Source organism: Pseudophryne corroboree, chromosome 3, assembly GCF_028390025.1.
Source record: "Pseudophryne corroboree isolate aPseCor3 chromosome 3, aPseCor3.hap2, whole genome shotgun sequence".
Taxonomy (NCBI): Eukaryota; Metazoa; Chordata; class Amphibia; order Anura; family Myobatrachidae; genus Pseudophryne; species Pseudophryne corroboree.
Window position 1 is genome coordinate 466,767,883 of NC_086446.1, and position 14,853 is coordinate 466,782,735.

At 46.8% G+C, this 14,853-nt stretch overlaps 1 protein-coding gene across 3 annotated transcripts in view; it reads left to right on the forward strand.

The window, feature by feature from the left end:
• Positions 1-14,853, forward strand: part of WIPI1 (WD repeat domain, phosphoinositide interacting 1) — a 93,327-nt gene that overhangs the window by 1,284 nt on the left and 77,190 nt on the right. For all 3 annotated transcript variants that reach the window (XM_063960732.1, XM_063960733.1, XM_063960731.1), the window contains exons 2-4: positions 1,915-1,997; positions 4,534-4,703; positions 4,781-4,877. In XM_063960732.1, coding sequence (XP_063816802.1) covers positions 1,915-1,997; positions 4,534-4,703; positions 4,781-4,877 — 350 coding nt within the window. The remainder of the gene's footprint in view (positions 1-1,914; positions 1,998-4,533; positions 4,704-4,780; positions 4,878-14,853) is intronic.

The window sequence follows — 14,853 nt, forward strand, 5'->3', positions numbered from 1 at the left end:
GCTACACCGCTATTATAATATTGCTGGGCAGGAGGGGACCACACTGCTATTATATTATTACTGGGCAGGGCAGGAGGGGGCTACACCATGATTATATTAATACCAGGCAGGAGGGGCTACACCGCTATTATATTATTACTGGACAGGATGGGCTACACTGCTATTATATTATTATTGGGCAGGAGGGGGCTACACCAATATTATATTATTACTGGACAGGATGGGCTACACCACTATTATACTATTACTGAGCAGGAGGGGCTACACCACTATTATATTATTACTGAGCAGGAGGGGCTACACAGCTATTATATTATCACTGGGCAGGAGGGGTCTACACCACTGTTAAATTATTACTGAGCAGGAGGGGGCTACACGACTATTATATTATTACTGAGAAGTAGGGGGCTACAGGACTATTATATTATTACTGAGCAGGAGGGGCTACACCACTATTATATTATTACTGAGCAGGAGGGGCTACACCGCTATTATATTATCACTGGGCAGGAGGGGGCTACACCACTGTTAAATTATTACTGAGCAGGAGGGGGCTACACGACTATTATATTATTACTGAGAAGGAGGGGGCTACAGGACTATTATATTATTACTGAGCAGGAGGGGCTACACCACTATTATATTATTACTGAGCAGGAGGGGCTACACCACTATTATATTATTACTGAGCAGGAGGGGCTACACCACTATTATATTATTACTGAGCAGGAGGGGCTACACCACTATTATATTATTACTGAGCAGGAGGGGCTACACCGCTATTATATTATCACTGGGCAGGAGGGGGCTACACCACTGTTATATTATTACTGAGCAGGAGGGGGCTACACCACTGTTATATAATTACTGAGTAGGAGGGGCTACACCACTGTTATATAATTACTGAGCAGGAGGGGGCTACACAACTATTATATTATCCCTGGGCAGGAGGGAGTTATACCATTATTATAGTCTTATTGGCGAGGAAGGGATTATACCATTAATATGTTATGCTGGGGGAGGAGAGCTGTACTATTTTATTACTCTTTTACAGTACACATACAAGTATCGCACTAGACTGGGGAATGGGATATAACATTATATATTGGGGTGTACAGCTTTGTATTTAATACCCTATATTATACTAGTGAAGAGGGGGCTGTACCACTAAAATATTACAAAGGGGAGGTGGAGGCTACACCCGGTGTATGCGCTACCAGTAGACAGACACTTACCAAGCATTTTAAAGATCTATGGTTGGGGGTAGGGAATCCCATAGGTGGGTAGTGTTGCAGGAGAAGCCTGAAAGGAGTTATCAGAGAGGAGGTGTAGGACACACACCTCCCTAAGAAGGCATTCAGGAGAGTATTTTGAGATGATATTTCAGATTTGCGAAGGGTTGGCGTTGATAAGGATTCTGGAGGAGGCAAATTTATGTGGATGTACAGTACAGAGAGAGGAAGATTAGTCTCTGTGCAGTATTAGGATGGAGTGAAACAGTGGCAGATAGGTGATGTGAATGTGAGGAGGTTGCTGTATTGAAGTCTGGAGATTACTGTTGATGAGAGTTTTACAGGTCAGTTACTCCTCTTCTATCACACATGGCAATACACTTGAAATGCTTACGTCTCTTGTGCCATTTACTTGGGTACTGTCATTTTTGGGGCATACACAGTGACTTACTACAAGAAAGAAAACTTATAAGATATGCTCCGCAAGCAGGCATACATCCAACTCTGCATCAGGCTCTTAATGGTTTCTTATCCCTTGAGGTTGATTCGAAGATAGATGTGTGTGTGTGTGTGTGTGTGTATCTATCTATCTATCTATCTATCTATCTATCTATCTATCTATTACATACACACACACCTGCTAATACTCTACTCTACTTTTTTTTTTTTTTTCTCTCTTAAGGTCATTGGCCATTGGGATGAAAACTGGTTACAAGCTCTTCTCTCTGTCCTCTGTGGAGCAGCTGGACCTCGTCCATGAAAGCTGTAAGAGTCCGGCTCTTTCTGGGGTGTTGGTAGATGACTGTTACCAGAGGCAGTTTATCCCACCACTATCACAGATAGACAGTTGGGATATATGAGGAGAGTTCCTATGGAAAACAACAGAAGAAGTCCACAAATGTTTTAAGCATTGTCTATCACTGGTCTACAGTTCTTTGTCAATTCAATTTGAAACACTGTATAGATTGGTGTGCCTGCATACTGTACGTGTCCTATTGTCAACATACAGAGGAATGGGCAGAGTTGGGGTGGAAGAGTTACCCATAGAAACAACAGTAATTGATAGATGAAATATTGTTAAAAAATGAAAGGTCGTGCATATATTCGCCTTCATATTTCACCTAACCCACCTAAATATCAAGGAGTAATGATTTAATAATTTGATTGAGTTACATAATCTCATAATGACAGTATAGTTGAAGAACATTGTGTTGTGTTTTTTTCTCTTCACTATAGGAGATTACAGTACATTTTAGCTGAAAAGAGTCAGAAAATGATGTATATTTAACTTCCTACGCAGTAGATGACGGATCTCAGGCCTCTACTATAGTAAAGTGTTTTTAGGGAGGGGATGGACATAGGAAATAAAATATTAAATGGGTTTGTTTTTAATAAATCTTCATTTGGGAGCAGGATCACCAATACCGTGATAAACATAGTCTTTCCTTCAATGTATAGGCATGTGATTTTATGTATAGTTTAGGTCTGTTCTGGAAGAGATCATTTTTCGGGTGTTAAGGGGGGTACACACTGGGTGATTTCAGCCTAAAAAATAAACGATAATGACATAAATGTTGTTTTTGTTTATTTTTAGGCTTATATCGTCCAGTGTGTATGGGGGTATTATTGGTGACCAATGAACGATGTTTCCTCCCGCACGTCGTTCAGCGTTCACCAATATTGAGCTGACATGCAGCCCAACCCATCAATGTCGGACTGAGCTGCATGTCCGGGAATTACGGGGGTGACGTCACTGAACTTTATCATTGAACATTAATGTTCAGTGTATACGCACTATATCGTTGAACGCTATATCGTTCAACAATATAGTTGTCCGTCGCCGGCATTCCAGAATCTGGTAGTCTGTACCCACCTTTAGATACATAATCTACCTAGTCCATTATCTGAGGATAATTACTCACATTGGGGCAGATGTATTAAAATCTTCTTACCATCCCTTATGACCGTTGAGTCACCTCTCTTCTATTTTGCGGTGATCTGCCTGCGCAGATCACCGGAATGTATGATCCGCTGGGCAGCTGTCATAGCGATGTGCTATGACAGCCCTGCGGCGATGTGTTCTTGGTCCGTTTGGTGTTGGTGCGCGCATGCACTGTCCCCTGCCGGGTTGTTTGCGCAAGCGCGACGCACAATCCCTGACCCCGTAGCTGCAGAATCGGCTGGCCGTTTTGCAGCAGTTGGCGTATTCATATATATACTTTCTGTCAGGAACGAGGTGAGAGGTTGTCATAGACTGTTGTCTCATCTGCACTGTAGCTTGTTTGTTATGAAGTGTGTGTGTTGTCTAATGTAAACAGGTTACCCTATAAGTTTGTGTATGTGTGTATATATATATATATATATATATATATATATATATATGAGATAGATAGATATAATAAACAAAGGTTTCACTATAAGTGTATATGTTATATATATATATATATACTTATAAGGAAACCTGTTTACATTAGACAACACACACACACTTCATAACAAACAAGCTACAGTGCAGATGAGTCAATTGTCTATGACAGCCTCTAACCTCGTTCCTGACAGAAAGGCACTGAGAAATGACATTCAAAAACTTTATTAACATACACAGTGAACAACCACACAGCAGCAGCCCCCGCAGCACCAGCCCTGACCTGCCGAAATAACAGAGGGCCTTAACGAGCGGAAAGTCAAGTCCCAACCTTCGTACATCAGGTAGCTGTCAACTTCCTAAAAGGAACACAGCCGCAGACGATCTGCCAGTGTGCGCTACCAGGCTTCCTTATCAAGCAGCTGTGAGCCACATCATACATTGGGATGATGCGGTAACAGCGGGAGTTAGCGTGAGCTATGTGCAAAAAGCACATAGCGCACGTTCGTACATCTGCCCCACTGTGACATATCTCGACATGTTGTGTTTAGGGACTCCTATATTGTCACAGTTGCTGTTTGGGGTCTTTACTTTACTTTAGGAGTAGATTCAATTGCTGAATCAATCCCATAGTCTCTGGTTCTAGTTATTCTTCTAGCAGGATTCATTAGATCACCTCTGATATTTGTATACATAATTTGTTTTTCTAGGAGAACGAGAAAACTAGTTGGTCATGCTTCATTAATAATGGGGACTGACAGACTGTGTGGGAAAGGACCTAGAAAGTGTCTGTTTCCCATTTGATAAGCCTTATACATTGCAGGAGATATATTGCTCTAGGTATCTGGCTTTCTTTTTCCCAGTAGTTATTGTTATGACTCTCTTAGTCATAAAAATACCTTCTCTCCTATTAACACTTATCTCTTATGAGTGTAGATGAGCTCTCTGATGTTTACATCGTGGAACGGCTCTTCTCCAGCAGTTTGGTTGTGGTTGTCAGTAACTCCAAACCACGGCAGATGAACGTATTCCACTTTAAGAAAGGCACCGAAATCTGCAACTACAATTACTCCGGCAACATCCTGTCCATCAGACTGAACCGGCAGGTATGTAACAGGAGTGCTTAAAGTGACTATACTCTGTGGGGGAGGAGCTTGCTGATTATGTATTTATTCTTTTGTAGAGATTGGTGGTTTGTTTAGAAGAGTCCATTTATATACATAATATAAAAGACATGAAGCTACTCAGAACTCTGCTGGACACTCCTCGAAACACATCTGGTAAATGTGGAAACATGAACTGTGGTTAATGAAGAGTCATGTTAGGAAATACAATTTTGCATAATGTCAAGGTCACTCTGACACTCAAACTATAGAGAAATATCACTCACCCTATTGTTTTAAAGTTGTCCTGCATTCTGCGTTGTCTACCCACCCAGCTGTCTTGTGCCACAAGTGCTTTCAAGGCAAGGGAATTAAAAGACTGTAGCCAACCAGAAGTTAGTATAGAACAGGATGCTGTACCATTTAAAAAATACATATTTAATTAAGAAGACATGCCTGAATACTTCTTATAATTCCAGGAAATTGAGTAAAGCAGTGGGACCTCTCAAACAATAAGTATAGCATAGACACAATTGATAGGCTTTCTTGTTGGCTGAACTAATCTTTATAAGAACAAAGCTTCTCAATTACCGTATATACTCGAGTATTATTCGAATATAAGCCGAGGCACCTAATTTTACCACAAAAACCTGGGAAAACTTATTGACTCGAGTATAAGCCTAGGGTGGGAAATGCAGCTCTAGCCGTACACAGCCCTCACACTGCCAGATATGCCCCCACAGTGCCAGATATGCCCTCATACTGCCAGATATGCATGCCCCCTCAGTGCCAGATATGCCCTCACACTGCCAGATATGCCCCCACAGTGCCAGATATGCCCTCATACTGCCAGATATGCATGCCCCCTCAGTGCCACATATGCCCCCCCCCCCCCCCCCAAGTGCCAAATATGCTCCCCCAGTGCCTGCTATAACTTACCCTCTGCCGCTCCAGCGTTGTCTTGTGAAGGAGGGACACAGGAGGGCACAGTGCGCGCCTCTCCTGTGTCCCTCCTGCGTCTCCGGCGGCCGCGGCAGGTCTGTTAAATGAAGTGCCGGTTCGTGAGCCAATCCGAGCTCACGAAAGGGTACTTCCTTTAATAGACCCGCCGCTGCCGCCGGAGACGCAGGAGGGACACAGGAGAGGCGCGCGCTGTGCCCTCCGTGTCCCTCCTTCCCACTGCACTGCACTGCCAGCACTGACTCGAGTATAAGCCGAGGGGGCTTTTCCTGCACAAAAAAAAGTGCTGAAAAAGTCGGCTTATACTCGAGTATATACGGTAGTTAAAGTTATAAAAAAATAAAAAAAAGGAAAGTAGTTCCTTTCACATCAATTTACATAGTAGGATACAATTAACAATTTTCTAGTGCTCACCAAGTCCTAAAATTATCTCATGACAACCTATAGCGAATGTTGCTTTGATAAATTTATATTATACAGACGTGAACAAATATGTTAGTACCCTGTCACAAAAAAAGAACAGTTCATAATTTCTCTGACGTCCTAAGTGGATGCTGGGACTCCGTAAGGACCATGGGGAATAGCTAACTGGTGTGCACTGGCTCCTCCCACTATGACCCTCCTCCAGACCTCCGTTAGAATCTTGTGCCCGGCTGAGCTGGATGCACACTAGGGGCTCTCCTGAGCTCCTAGAAAGAAAGTATATTTTAGGTTTTTTATTTTACAGTGAGATCTGCTGGCAACAGACTCACTGCAGCGAGGGACTAAGGGGAGAAGAAGCGAACCTACCTAACTGGTGGTAGCTTGGGCTTCTTAGGCTACTGGACACCATTAGCTCCAGAGGGATCGACCGCAGGAACCGGCCTTGATGTTCGGTCCCGGAGCCGCGCCGCCGGCCCCCTTACAGAGCCAGAAGCAAGAAGTGATCCGGAAAATCGGCGGCAGAAGACTCCTGTCTTCAACAAGGTAGCGCACAGCACTGCAGCTGTGCGCCATTGCTCCTCATGCACACCTCACACTGCGGTCACTGATGGGTGCAGGGCGCTGGGGGGGGGGGGCGCCCTGAGCAGCAATATAAACACCTTGCCTGGCAAAATCATCACAATATATAGCCCCAGAGGCTATATATGTGATAAATTACCCCTGCCAGAATTCCTGAAAAAAGCGGGAGAAGTCCGCGAAAAAGGGGCGGAGCTATCTCCCTCAGCACACTGGCGCCATTTCTCCCTCACAGCTCCGCTGGAAGGAAGCTCCCTGGCTCTCCCCTGCAGTCTACACTACAGAAGGGTAAAAAAGAGAGGGGGGGCACTAAATTTAGGCGCAATATACATATATAGCAGCTATAAGGGGATATAATTTAGTTAATCCCTGTATTATATAGCGCTCTGGTGTGTGCTGGCATACTCTTTCTCTGTCTCCCCAAAAGGCTTTGTGGGGTCCTGTCTTCTGTCAGAGCATTCCCTGTGTGTGTGCGGTGTGTCGGTACGGCTGTGTCGACATGTTTGATGAGGAGGCTTATGTGGAGGCGGAGCAGATGCCTATAAATGTGTTGTCACCCCCTGCATGGCAGACACCTTAGTGGATGGACTTGTGGAAGGAATTACGTGAAAGTGTCGACTCCTTACATAAAAAATTTGACGACATGCCAAATGCGGGACAGCCGGCTTCTCAGCTCGTGCCTGCCCAGACGTCTCAAAGGCCATCAGGGGCTCTAAAACGCCCGCTACCTCAGATGGCAGACACAGATGTCGACACGGATGCTGATACCAGTGTCGACGACGAAGAGACAAATGTAATGTTCAATAGGGCCACTTGTTACATGATTGAGGCAATGAAAAATGTTTTACACATTTCTGATGTGACCCCAGGTACCACAAAAAAGGGTATTATGTTTGGAGAGAAAAAACTACCAGTAGTTTTTCCCCCTTCTGAAGAATTAAATGAAGTGTGTGAAGTAGCGTGGGCTTGCCCAGATAAAAAATTGGTAATTTCTAAAAAGTTACTAATGGCGTACCCTTTCCCGCCAGAGGATAGGTCACGTTGGGAAACACCCCCTAGGGTGGATAAAGCGCTTACACGCTTATCAAAAAAGGTGGCACTACCGTCTCCGGATACGGCCGCCCTAAAGGAACCTGCTGATAGAAAGCAGGAGGCTCTCCTGAAGGCTATATATATACACACTGGTATTATACTGAGACCAGCTATTGCTTCAGCATGGATGTGCAGTGCTGCAGCTGCGTGGTCAGATTCCCTGTCAGAAAACATTGACACCCTAGACAGGGACACTATATTGCTAAACATAGAGCATATTAAAGATGCTGTCTTATACATGAGAGATGCACAGAGGGATATTTGCCGGCTGGCATCTAAAATAAGTGCACTGTCCATTTCTGCCAGGAGAGGGTTATGGACTCGGCAGTGGACAGGTGATGCAGATTCTAAAAGGCACATGGAAGTTTTGCCTTATAAGGGTGAGGAGTTGTTCGGGGATGGTCTTTCAGACCTAGTGTCCACAGCAACGGCTGGGAAGTCAGCATTTTTACCACATGTCCCCTCACAACCAAAGAAAGCACCGTATTATCAGGTACAGTCCTTTCGTCCCCAAAAGAGCAGGCGGAGTAGAGGCGTGTCCTTTCTGCCCAGAGGCAGAGGTAGGGGAAAAAAGCTGCAGCATACAGCCAGTTCCCAGGAACAAAAGTCCTCCCCCGCTTCTTCTTCTAAGTCCGCCGCATGACGCTGGGGCTCAACAGGCGGAGCCAGGTACGGTGGGGGCCCGTCTCAAAAACTTCAGCAATCAGTGGGCTCGCTCACAAGTAGATCCCTGGATCCTTCAAGTGGTATCTCAGGGGTACAGGCTGGAATTCGAGACATTTCCCCCCCGCCGTTTCCTCAAATCTGCCTTGCCAGCAACTCCCTCAGGCAGGGAGGCTGTGATAGAGGCAATTCACAAGCTGTATTCCCAGCAGGTGATAGTCAAGGTGCCCCTACTTCAACAAGGACGGGGTTACTATTCCACAATGTTTGTGGTACCGAAACCGGACGGTTCGGTGAGACCCATTTTAAATTTGAAATCCTTGAACACATATATAAAAAAATTCAAGTTCAAGATGGAATCGCTCAGGGCGGTTATTGCAAGCCTGGAAGAGGGGGATTACATGGTATCACTGGACATCAAGGATGCTTACCTGCATGTCCCCATTTACCATCCTCACCAGGAGTACCTCAGATTTGTGGTACAGGATTGTCATTACCAATTCCAGACGTTGCCGTTCGGCCTGTCCACGGCACCGAGGGTATTTACCAAGGTAATGGCCGAAATGATGATACTCCTTTGAAAAAAGGGAGTTTTAATTATCCCATACTTGGACGATCTCCTGATAAAGGCGAGGTCCAGGGAGCAGTTGTTGGTCGGCGTAGCACTATCTCAGGAGGTGCTACACCAGCACGGTTGGATTCTAAATATTCCAAAGTCACAGCTGGTTCCTGCGACACGTCTACTGTTCCTGGGGATGATTCTGGACACAGTCCAGAAAAAAGTGTTTCTCCGAGAGGAGAAAGCCAAGGAGCTGTCATCTCTAGTCAGAGGCCTCCTGAAACCAAAACAGGTGTCGGTGCATCACTGCACGCGAGTCCTGGGAAAGATGGTAGCTTCCTACGAAGCAATTCCATTCGGCAGGTTCCATGCCAGAACTTTTCAGTGGGACCTGTTGGACAAGTGGTCCGGATCGCATCTTCAGATGCATCGGTTGATACCCTGGTCCTTGGAGACAGGGTTATCTCTGCTGTGGTGGCTGCAAAGTGCTCATCTTCAAGAGGGCCGCAGATTCGGCATACAGGACTGGGTCCTGGTGACCACGGATGCCAGCTTTCGAGGCTGGGAGGCAGTCACACAGGGAAGAAACTTCCAAGGACTTTGGTCAAGTCAGGAGACTTCCCTACACATAAATGTTCTGGAACTGAGGGCCATTTACAATGCCCTAAGTCAGGCAAAACCCCTGCTTCAAAACCAGCCGGTTCTGATCCAGTCAGACAACATCACGGCAGTCGCCCATGTAAACCGACAGGGCGGCACAAGAAGCAGGACGGCGATGGCAGAAGCCACAAGGATTCTCCGATGGGCGGAAAGTCACGTAGCACTGTCAGCAGTGTTCATTCCGGGAGTGGACAACTGGGAAGCAGACTTCCTCAGCAGGCACGACCTCCACCCGGGAGAGTGGGGACTTCATCCAGAAGTCTTCCAACTGATTGTAAACCGTTGGGAAAGGCCACAGGTGGACATGATGGCGTCCCGCCTAAACAAAAAGCTAGAAAAATATTGCGCCAGGTCAAGGGACCCTAAGGCGATAGCTGTGGACGCTCTAGTGACACCGTGGGTGTACCGGTCGGTTTATGTGTTCCCCCCTCTTCCTCTCATACCCAAGGTACTGAGGATAATAAGGAAAAGAGGAGTAAGAACTATACTCATTGTTCCGGATTGGCCAAGAAGAGCTTGGTACCCGGAACTTCAAGAATTGATCTCAGAGGACCCATGGCCTCTGCCGCTCAGACAGGACCTGCTGCTGCAGGGGCCCTGTCTGTTCCAAGACTTACAGCGGCTGCGTTTGACGGCATGGCGGTTGAACATCGGATCCTAAAAGAAAAAGGTATTCCGGAGGAAGTCATTCCTACGCTCATTAAAGCTAGAAAAGATGTAACCGTACAACATTATCACCGCATATGGCGAAAATATGTTGCGTGGTGTGAGGCCAGGAAGGCCCCAACGGAGGAATTTCAGCTGGGTCGATTTCTGCACTTCCTACAGTCAGGGGTGACTATGGGCCTAAAACTGGGTTCCATTAAGGTCCAGATTTCGGCTCTGTCGATTTTCTTCCAAAAAGAACTGGCTTCACTGCCTGAAGTTCAGACATTTGTTAAGGGAGTGCTGCATATTCAGCCTCCTTTTGTGCCTCCAGTGGCACCGTGGGACCTCAACGTGGTGTTGGGTTTCCTGAAGTCACATTGGTTTGAGCCACTTAAAACCGTGGATTTAAAATATCTCACGTGGAAAGTGGTCATGCTTTTGGCCTTGGCTTCGGCTAGGCGAGTGTCAGAATTGGCGGCTTTGTCATGTAAAAGCCCCTATTTGATTTTCCATATGGATAGGGCAGAATTGAGGACTCGTCCCCAGTTTCTCCCTAAGGTGGTTTCAGCTTTTCACTTGAACCAACCTATTGTTGTGCCTGCGGCTACTAGGGACTTGGAGGACTCCAAGTTACTGGACGTAGTCAGGGCCTTGAAAATTTATGTTTCCAGGACGGCTGGAGTCAGGAAGACTGACTCGCTATTTATCCTGTATGCACCCAACAAACTGGGTGCTCCTGCTGCGAAGCAGACTATTGCTCGCTGGATTTGTTGCACAATTCAGCTTGCGCATTCTGCGGCTGGCCTGCCGCAGCCTAAATCTGTGAAAGCCCATTCCACGAGGAAGGTGGGCTCTTCTTGGTCGACTGCCCGAGGGGTCTCGGCTTTACAACTTTGCCGAGCTGCTACTTGGTCAGGGGCAAACACGTTTGCTAAATTCTACAAAATTGACACCCTGGCTGAGGAGGACCTTGAGTTCTCTCATTCGGTGCTGCAGAGTCATCCGCACTCTCCCGCCCGTTTGGGAGCTTTGGTATAATCCCCATGGTCCTTACGGAGTCCCCAGCATCCACTTAGGACGTTAGAGAAAATAAGATTTTGCTCACCGGTAAATCTATTTCTCGTAGTCCGTAGTGGATGCTGGGCGCCCGTCCCAAGTGCGGACTGTCTGCAATACTTGTATATAGTTATTGTTAACTAAAGGGTTATTGTTGAGCCATCTGTTGAGAGGCTCTGTTATGTTCATACTGTTAACTGGGTATAATATCACGAGTTATACGGTGTGATTGGTGTGGCTGGTATGAGTCTTACCCGGATTCAAAATCCTTCCTTATTGTGTCAGCTCTTCCGGGCACAGTATCCTAACTGAGGTCTGGAGGAGGGTCATAGTGGGAGGAGCCAGTGCACACCAGTTAGTCCTAAAGCTTTCTTAGTTGTGCCCAGTCTCCTGCGGAGCCGCTATTCCCCATGGTCCTTACGGAGTCCCAGCATCCACTACGGACTACGAGAAATAGATTTACCGGTGAGTTAAATCTTATTTCTCTAACGTCCTAGTGGATGCTGGGGACTCCGTCAGGACCATGGGGAATAGCGGCTCCGCAGGAGACAGGGCACAAAAGCAAGCTTTTAGGATCACATGGTGTGTACTGGCTCCTCCCCCTATGACCCTCCTCCAAGCCTCAGTTAGGTTTTTGTGCCCGTCCGAGAAGGGTGCAATCTAGGTGGCTCTCTTAAAGAGTTGCTTAGAAAAAGTTTTTAAGTTCTTTATTTTCAGTGAGTCCTGCTGGCAACAGGCTCACTGCATCGAGGGACTTAGGGGAGAGAATTTCAACTCACCTGCGTGCAGGATGGATTGGATTCTTAGGCTACTGGACACCATTAGCTTCAGAGGGAGTCGGAACACAGGTCTCGCCCTGGGGTTCGTCCCGGAGCAGCGCCGCCGACCCCCTTGCAGATGCTGAAGATTGAAGAGGTCCGGAACCAGGCGGCAGAAGACTTTTCAGTCTTCCTCAGGTAGCGCACAGCACTGCAGCTGTGCGCCATTGTCTGTCAGCACACTTCCCACAGCGATCACGGAGGGTGCAGGGCGCGGGGGGGGGGCGCCCTGGCAGCAATGTAGAATACCTGTATGGCGAAAAATACATCACATATAGCCCTTGAGGCTATATGGATGTATTTAACCCCTGCCAGACTTCACAATCTCCGGAGAAGAAGCCCGCCGAAAAGGGGGCGGGGCCTATTCTCCTCAGCACACAGCGCCATTTTCCCTCACAGAAAGGCTGAGGGGAAGGCTCCCAGGCTCTCCCCTGCACTGCACTACAGAAACAGGGTTAAAACAGAGAGGGGGGGCACTGATTTGGCGATATACATATATATATTAAATGCTATATGGGAGGAACACTTTTATAAGGGTTGTCCCTGTATAATTATAGCATTTTGGTGTGTGCTGGCAAACTCTCCCTCTGTCTCCCCAAAGGGCTAGTGGGTCCTGTCCTCTATCAGAGCATTCCCTATGTGTGTGCTGTATGTCGGTACGTGTGTGTCGACATGTATGAGGAAAATGTTGGTGAGGAGGCGGAGCAAATTGCCTGTAATGGTGATGTCACTCTCTAGGGAGTCGACACCGGAATGGATGGCTTACTTATGGAATTACGTGGTAATGTCAACACGCTGCAAGTGGGTTGACGACATGAGACGGCCGGCGAACAAATTAGTACCGGTCCAGGCGTCTCGGACACCGTCAGGGGCTTGTAAAAACGCCCATTTACCTCAGTCGGTCGACATAGACCCAGACACGGACACTGATTTCAGTGTCGACGGTGAAGAAACAAACGTATTTTCCTTTAGGGCCACACGTTGAGGGCAATGAAGGAGGTGTTACATATTTCTGATACTCCAAGTACCACAAAGAAGGGTATTATGTGTGAGGTGAAAAAACTACCTGTAGTTTTTCCTGAATCAGATAAATTAAATGAAGTGTGTGATGATGCGTGGGTTTCCCCCGATAGAAAATTATTGGCGGTATACCCTTTCCCGCCAGAAGTTAAGGCGCATTGGGAAACATTCCTCAGGGTGGATAAGGCGCTCACATGCTTATCAGAAAAATATCCTAAAAAGTATACACACACATGCTGGTGTTATACTGTGACCAGCGATCGCCTCAGCCTGGATGTGCAGAGCTGAGGTGGCTTGGTCGGATTCCCTGACTAAAAATATTGATACCCTTGACAGGGACAGTATTTTATTGACTATAGAGCATTTAAAGGATGCATTTCTATATATACGAGATGCGCAGAGGGATATTTGCACTCTGGCATCAAGAGTAAATGCGATGTCCATATCTGCAAGAAGATGTTTATGGACACGACAGTGGTCAGGGGATGCAGATTCCAAACGGCACAAAGATGTATTGCCGTATAAAAGGGGAGGAGTTATTTGGGGTCGGTCCATGGGACCTGGTGGCCACGGCAACTGCTGGAAGATCCACCGTTTTTTACCCTAAGTCACATCTCTGCAGAAAAAGACACCGTCTTTTCAGCCTCAGTCTTTTCGTCCCTATAAGATATCTGCCCAGGGATAGAGGAAAGGGAAGAAGACTGCAGCAGGCAGCCCATTCCCAGTAACAGAAGCCCTCCACCGCTTCTACTAAGTTCTCAGCATGACGCTGGGACCGTACAGGACCCCTGGATCCTACAAGTAGTATCAAAGGGGCACAGATTGGAATGTCGAGGCGTTTCCCCCTTCGCAGGTTCCTGTAGTCTGCTGTACCAATGTCCCCCTCCGACAGGGAGGCAGTATTGAAAACAATTCACAAGCTGTATTCCCAGCAGGTGATAATAAAATTACCCCTCCTACAACAAGGAAAGGGGTATTGTTCCACACTATAGGGTGGTACTGAAGCCAGAAGGCTAGGTGAGACCGATTCTAAATCTGAAAAATTTGAACACTTACAAGGGTTCAAATCCAGATGGAGTCACTCAGAGCAGTGATAGCGAACTGGGAACAAGGGGACTATATGGTGTCCCGGGACATCAGGGATGCTTACCTCCATGTCCCAAAATTTGCTTTTCTCACCAAGGGTACCTCAGGTTCGTGGTACAGAACTGTCACTATCAGTTTCAGACGATGCCGTTGGAGTGTCCAAGGCACCCCGGGTCTTTACCAAGGTAATGACCGAAATGAGGATTCGTCTTCAAAGAAAATGGACGACCTCCTGATAAGAACAAGGTCCAGAGAACAGTTGGAGGTCGGAGTAGCACTATCTCAAGTAGTTCTACGACAGCACGGGTGGATTCTAAATATTCCAAAACCGCAGTTGTTCCGACGACACGTCTGCTGGTCCTAGGGATGATTCTGGACACAGTCCAGGAAAAGGGTGTTTCTCCCAGAGGAGAAAGCCAGGGAGTTGTCCGAGCTAATCGGGATCCTCCTAAAACCAGGAAAAGTGTCAGTGCATCATTGCACAAGAGTCCTGGTAAAAAAATGGTGGCTTATTACGAAGCGCTTCCATTCGGCAGATTTCACGCAAGAACTCTTCAGTGGGATCTGCTGGACAAATGGTCCGGATCGCATC